This window comes from Hoplias malabaricus, chromosome 4 (genome assembly GCF_029633855.1).
Source record: "Hoplias malabaricus isolate fHopMal1 chromosome 4, fHopMal1.hap1, whole genome shotgun sequence".
Classification (NCBI taxonomy): domain Eukaryota; kingdom Metazoa; phylum Chordata; class Actinopteri; order Characiformes; family Erythrinidae; genus Hoplias; species Hoplias malabaricus.
This window is the reverse complement of record NC_089803.1, coordinates 5147561-5154684: the sequence shown is the minus strand read 5'-3', so window position 1 is coordinate 5154684 and position 7124 is coordinate 5147561. Positions and strand designations below refer to the sequence as shown.

General features: G+C 39.7%; 1 gene segment (V, D, J or C); it reads right to left on the bottom strand.

Annotated features, from left to right (window-relative positions):
- Positions 1 to 843: 843 nt before the first annotated feature.
- LOC136694159 (Ig kappa chain b5 variant C region-like) lies at positions 844 to 3337 on the bottom strand. The segment is given in 2 exon segments: positions 844 to 1160; positions 3283 to 3337. Coding segments are annotated over 2 exon segments (372 nt in total).
- Between the last annotated feature and the right edge of the window lie 3787 nt (positions 3338 to 7124).

The following is a 7124-nucleotide window of genomic DNA, read 5'->3' as shown; positions in this document are numbered from 1 at the left end:
CCAATATTAAAGCAAAAGAAAACAGTCAAATACAAAACACTCAGTAAATAATGTGTAGAGATGGCAAAATTCCACCAGGTTAGACCGAAACAAACAGTGTTTATTTACACAAGGGATAATGATCACAGGTTTGTTCATTCAAAACTCAGGTCAGGAACATCTGAAAAACGTGGCCAAGAACTTTCTACTGCTGCACAAAAAGGAATTTGACTGACACATATAGAGGCAGTCTTTCATGTTGGACAAATACCAGAACCAGTACAAAAGGACACACAGAAGTGTGTATATGCCGAGCTACATATAGCCAATCAAAATACAACTGGCAGAATCCAGACAGTGAGGTCAGATACATGTACGGAAGATAGCAGACTCATTTAACTTGAGTGTCTATGGCTGACACTACTTGATCAATGACATATCATTCCCTAGCAAGGACCTGGAAACACTTTAGCAACCACTTCAAAAGCCAAAGCAACCACATGAGAATTGGTCTGCAGTGTGCTGTTACTCTGTATGACTCATAATTAAATGTACTTTATTATTTAATTATTTTCACATAAAATTATATAGAAAGTTCACAAAACAAACAATCAATTTTTGTGGTTTAAAACTTTATTCTTAGAACAGTAAAGAGAATTATAGAGCTTTTTGTTATATAATAAATGCAAATTTAAGTAAAGAAACAGAAGCAACAAACAGTGTAAGAGTGTATATATAGAGAGTGTAACTCTGTACTGAGCTGCTCCAGAAGCTGATGTGAAGATCTGAGCATTAATCAGAGACATGTTTGAACACACTGAAGATGAAGAGGAGCTCTATCAGCTCCAACACAGGTGTGGACCCTCACTGTCCAGTGCACTGATCTCTCTTCAGTGTTTCACTGACAGTAGTCTGGCCTCCTTTGGTGGCCTCACAGGTCACTGTCTTCTTCATCCACTCGTCCTCCTGGAGGGTCAGGGTGCTGCTCCAGCTGTAGAGGCCAGTGTCCTTCTGCAGAAGCCCAGGACTCTGACTAAACCCAGAGGTCAGAGGGTTTCCATCCACCTTCCAGCTCAGCTTCCAGTCTGAGGGGAAGCCCTTGTTGGCCAAACACACCAGTGTGGTCTTCCCCTGCCCCAGACTGGAGGAGGGCAGGACTGTGAGGGTGGGGCGGGTCGGAGCTAGGACACACACACACACACACACACACAGTTTCATTTCCCTTATTTCTAACACAGCACAAATGACTTCAGTGATGCAGTAAAAATCACACTCTAATTACAACCTTCAACTCAACCACTTTCACATATAAACTCATATTTACAATTACATTCAGAGGAGGATTTCAGTTTCATTAAATATTACAGAGTTTTCACTTACAAACATCTACAGAACATTATGATTTCACCAGGCGTCCCCAAACATTTGCATATAACTGTTTTTCTAACAGAGCAGAACTGAGTTCAGTGAAGCATTAAAATAACGCTCTAATTATAACCTTAAACTGAACCGCTTCAAATATGAACTAATATTTACAATTACATTAATAGATACATTTCATTCAGAATACTTTTAAAACTATTTCTTTCATTTAATTCATTATAATTGTAACATTACACACATCCCATGATGTGAAAGTTTAAAAGATGATTTGATTTCCTCCAAAACAGTAAATAATCAATAACTAAATCAAGCTGCAGTCTCCATGTACTACGTCTTCAAAGCTTTAGAACAGAAAACACTGCTCATAATAACCTCCACATTGTGGCGTCCAGATGGAGACAGAACGGCTCTAATCACCCAACACTGACTCTACAATCCAGCTTTACATTTGATCTTTTTAAAAAGAAATGTCATCACTGAACACTTCACAGGAAACCTTTAGGAAATATTTGTATTTTAAAGAAAAGAAATCCAGTTCAGAAACAGGAGCTGGTGGTGAAACCTAAAGCTCCACACTCTCCACACTTCAGAGCAGTTCTAATTAAATACATTCACATTTGGATTATCATTTATTCAGAAGATCATCAAGTGCATCTCTACTGTTGTCCAGAATCATTTTAATTAAAGATTCCTTTTGAATAAAGAGTAAAAGTGGACTTACTTCCAACATCCAGTTTTGTTCCTCCACCAAAAGTGTACCACAGTGATACAAACTCGTTTACTGGCCGTACAAAAACCTCCTGCTCTAAACACACCACTCTCTTCAGCCTTTACACACACTATTTCTGAACTAGAACACAATATTAATGGATTCTGCAGCTATTAATAATGGAAAACACTCCCAAACTGTAGAAGCTACAGATTCTCAACAAGGATTATTTTATAAACATTAAAATATCTAAACCCAGGACACACTTTGTTCTTTTGTATTTCCACAACAGACACACACTTGATATAAAAGTATAAAACTACATGTAGAAACATGTTTTCATCTCAGATTCCAATCACAATCACAGATACAATCATATCAACTAATATTAAAACCAGATCCAATTAATGACAATAATAAAAACATGCTCCACTCTCTGTGTTGGTGATTATATGTTCACTTTCATCAGAAGTGTTGATAAATAATTCAATCAGTAAAAATTAGAGCTGCTGTTGAAAACTGTTCAACATTCATTAATAGTTTAAAAGATTCTTACTGTTATCATTGTGTTTCCTCCACCCAAAAGTCCTCCAGCCCTGATCCAGACAGATGGAGCCGCAGTAGCAGCTGCAGAAAACCTCAAATGAAAGGCAGAGACAGTTAGAGTTTAGGATTTTAAACATGAGACTCCACACTGAGCAGAAATGTTTGATCAAACAATATCTTATGATTTGCAGCTACAGTGAAGACATGTACATGTAAAGTTAAATAAATACAAGCAAAATAAATAGTAATAATAATAACAATAATATAAAACATTCATTAATTAAAACACCTGAGCACATTTTGAATAATTTGACAAGCATATTGTAACAATTAAAAAACATTTTATTTACAGTTTTCTAAGTGTATTTATTCATATTAACTTATTTATACTATTTATATTTACGCTTTCCTTTAGGGTCCAGTGGTCAGGTGACTGTGACTCAGACTCCATCAGTTAAAACAGTTTCTACAGGACAATCAGTCACCATCAACTGTAAAACCAGCCCTGCCGTGCATCGCTGGAGTAATGGAAAAGAAGGATTACATTGGTATCAGCAGAAACCTGGGGAAGCTCCTAAACTCCTGATCTACTTGGCTAACACTAGACCGTCAGGTATTTCAGATCGTTTCAGTGGCAGTGGATCTGGATCTGACTTCACTCTGACCATCAGTAACGTCCAGACTGAAGATGCAGGAGATTATTACTGTCAGAGTTTTCATGTTATCAGTGGTAGCTATGTGTTCACACAGTGAAATAGAGTCGTACAAAAACCTCTCTCAGTCAGAGACTGCACTGCTGCAGCTGCACCCTACTGCAGGTGCTGAGGGGGAGGATGATACACACAATAACACACTCTGTGGAGGAGAGACACACACCTCACTAACACACACCTCCACACACAATAACACACTCTGTGGAGGAGAGACACACACCTCCACACACAATAACACACTCTGTGGAGGAGAGACACACACCTCACTAACACACACCTCCACACACAATAACACACTCTGTGGAGGAGAGACACACACCTCACTAACACACACCTCCACACACAATAACACACTCTGTGGAGGAGAGACACACACCTCACTAACACACACCTCCACACACAATAACACACTCTGTGGAGGAGAGACACACACCTCACTAACACACACCTCCACACACAATAACACACTCTGTGGAGGAGAGATACACATCACTTTAGACCGATCACATGTGGAAGATGTCATCTTTTACCTGAACATGTGGCCTAAGGCTATATCACAATAAAGTTCCAGGCTGAAGGCCAGCAATCAAAGAAAGAGTCTAAACCAAAAAGCTAATTTTAACTGTATTAGGCTCCAACATATTCGACCCTTTGTAGCAACTGCGTGTGTCTATACACAAAGGGAGCCAATTTATCCTTTATATTACAAAACAAATATATGAATGTAATGCGAAAGGAAGCATGTGCACTTTTCATGAGTCTCAGTTCAATCTGTGCTTTCAGCTTTTACCAGGAGGTAGACCTTGCCGGATTTAGTTTAAAGTCTTACAGTACAACAGATACCCTTTGAATCTGTTATAGCTTCAATGACTCTTGCCATCACCCATGAGCCTCGTGGTTCTGTAGGATCAGCCACCACAGCAATGACTCCCACACAGAAATTGGGCCTGATGCGGGACCATTTAGGTCATTCTTACATGAGTGGAACATAGTCCTGTATCCAGCACATCCAGAAAACATCAGCAATGTATTGCATTCGTCGCCATTGCCTCTGGCATATAGATCTTCCCTTCTAAATATTCCTGGGGGTATGGGTTGGACCTTAAATTGCAGTAGGTGATTGGGTGTTACTGGTTCCAACTCATTGGTGTCATTCAACCTCCCACATCTCTGTGATTAGACCTTCATCATCCAAGGATTTTTTGTTTGTGATAGACGATAAAATGTTGTTCACCATTTGAATAATGTGCTCCCAAATGCCTCCATGATGGGCACTGGCTGGAGGACTGACCGTCCACTTAACACCTTCCTGTATGAGACTGCTCACAATTTGACCCAAATTCCTAAACTTCAGTGCCTCCTTTAACTCCTTTTCAGCAGATATCAGATTAGTTCCATTGTCTGACCTTAATTCTCTTACTTGACCACTTTCTGCAGATTGATGTCCAGTAATAATAATAATAATAATAATAATAATAATAATTTTTTGTTTGAAAGCACCTTTCAAGAGATCCAAGGACACTGTACAATAGATAATAAAAATAAAAAAATAAAATGTAAATAAAATGTAAATGAACATACATACATACATACATACATAACCATAAAGACATATACATAATATCATCCATATGCTAGTTTAAAAAGATGAGTTTTGAGTCTGGTTTTAAAAACATCTACAGATAAACAAGCTCGCAGTTCATCAGGAAGACTATTCCACAGCTTTGGACCCACAACACAAAATGCTCTATTTCCAATGGTGCTTAGCTTAAAATGTGGAACCTCAAGCAAATGGAGGCGTGATGACCGAAGAGTATGCACTGGAGAGTACGGTTGAAGTAAACTACTTAAGTAAGAAGGGGCAAGGTCATGCAATGATTTAAACACCAACACAAGCCATTGGTACTGTATACGAAACTTCACTGGAAGCCAATGAAGATGACTTAGGACTGGAGTAATATGCTCCTATGATCTTGTATGGGTTAGCACCCTAGCAGCAGAGTTCTGCACATACTGCAGCCTGCTCAAAGCCCGAGCAGGGAGGCCACAGAACAGAGCATTGCAGTAGTCGAGTCTGGAAGTTACAAATGCATGGACTATGGTCTCAGCAGCAGTGAAAGAGAGAAAAGGGCAAATCCTAGAGATATTTTTAAGATGGTAGAAGGCTGTCCTACATGTGTTGTTAATATGTGATTCAAATGATAATGTAGAGTCAAAAATTACTCCGAGATTTCTCACTAGTGTTGAGGTAGAGACAACAAAACCAGGGATACAAACAGTAGTGTCACTAAGCCTCCTGACTGTTGCAGAAGAAGCAATTATGATGGCTTTTTATTATTTAAGCTCAGGAAGTTCTCGATCATCCAAGCCCTCACATCAGTTAAGCAATTCAGCAAGGCACTAGGTGGCAAGCTGTGAGAAGGCTTTGTACAAATGTATATCTGGACATCATCAGCAAAACAGTGAAACTGCAGTCCATGATGTCTAATGATGTCACCAAGAGGAAGGATGTACAAAATAAAAAGCAGGGGCCCAAGAACAGAGCACTGGGGGACACCATGTGACAAGGAGCATGTGTCAGATCGAAAACTTCCCATTGAAACAAACTGCTGCCTACCAGAAAGATACGATTGAAACCAAGCTAATGCAGTACCAGTTATGCCAACCATGTTTTTGAGCCGAGTAAGTAAAAGGCTATGACACACTGTATCAAATGCTGCAGTAAGGTCCAATAGTACAAGAAGACTCAGCAATCCTTGGTCAGCTGACATCAGCAAATCACTGACAACCCTAACAAGAGCAGTTTCAGTGCTGTGATTGCTCCTAAAACCTGATTGGAAGACCTCAAACAGATCACATGATTGAATATGTTCTGTTAACTGAGCAGCTACTGTTCACTCCAACAGCTTAGCAAGGAAAGGGAGATTAGAGATGGGCCTATAATTTGCGAGGTTCTCAGGATCTAAGCCAGGCTTCTTGAGAACTGGAGTAATAGCTGCCAGTTTCAAAGAAGCTGGGACAATTCCTGAAATAAGTGAAGCATTGATAATTTTGGTAATAAGAGGACAGATAAATGGAGAACAGGCTTTCACCTGCTATGTTGGAAAAGGGTCTAATTGACATGAAGTTGCCCTAGAGAGATTAATAATCTGTGAAACATACTGTTGGTTTACAGTATTGAAGGTGGAAAAATAGCTGCTGCTGAACTGAGAAGATAGTTGTGGAATGTTTAGCCTGGTTGCAGTGGGCTGGAACTGAGAGTATACTGAGAGTTCAGCTGAAGGAACCATAGGGAAACTTTTCACAGGGCTCAATAGCTTATTAACAGTTGAAAAAAGAGCTCTGGGTTACTGTGGGCACCATTAATAACATCAGAATAATAGAGTGTTTTAGCTTCCTGTAGTTTTTCTTATAAAACAAGACATGATCACTGTAAGCAAGGGCATGCACAGTCAGGCCAGTTGTTTGAAAGACGTTCAAGCTGACGACCAGCAGCTTTCAGTTTGCGCAGCTCAGCAGTGTACCAGGGAGCACGTTGAGAAAATGGAACCAAGCGTGTTCTTAGAGGTGCCAGGTGGTTTAAAATATGTGACAATGTTTCGTCATAGTGGGTCACTAGCAAATCAGGATCTAAGCAATCAGGTACCGGGCTCTGACTGAGTATCTCCATAACAGCAGGAGGACTGATTTTTTTAAGGCTCCGGAATGTAAACTGGCATGATTGACGCTGCCCTCGCTGTTGACATGATAGTGGAAAGTCAAAGAACACAGCTTTATGGTCAGATACACACAGA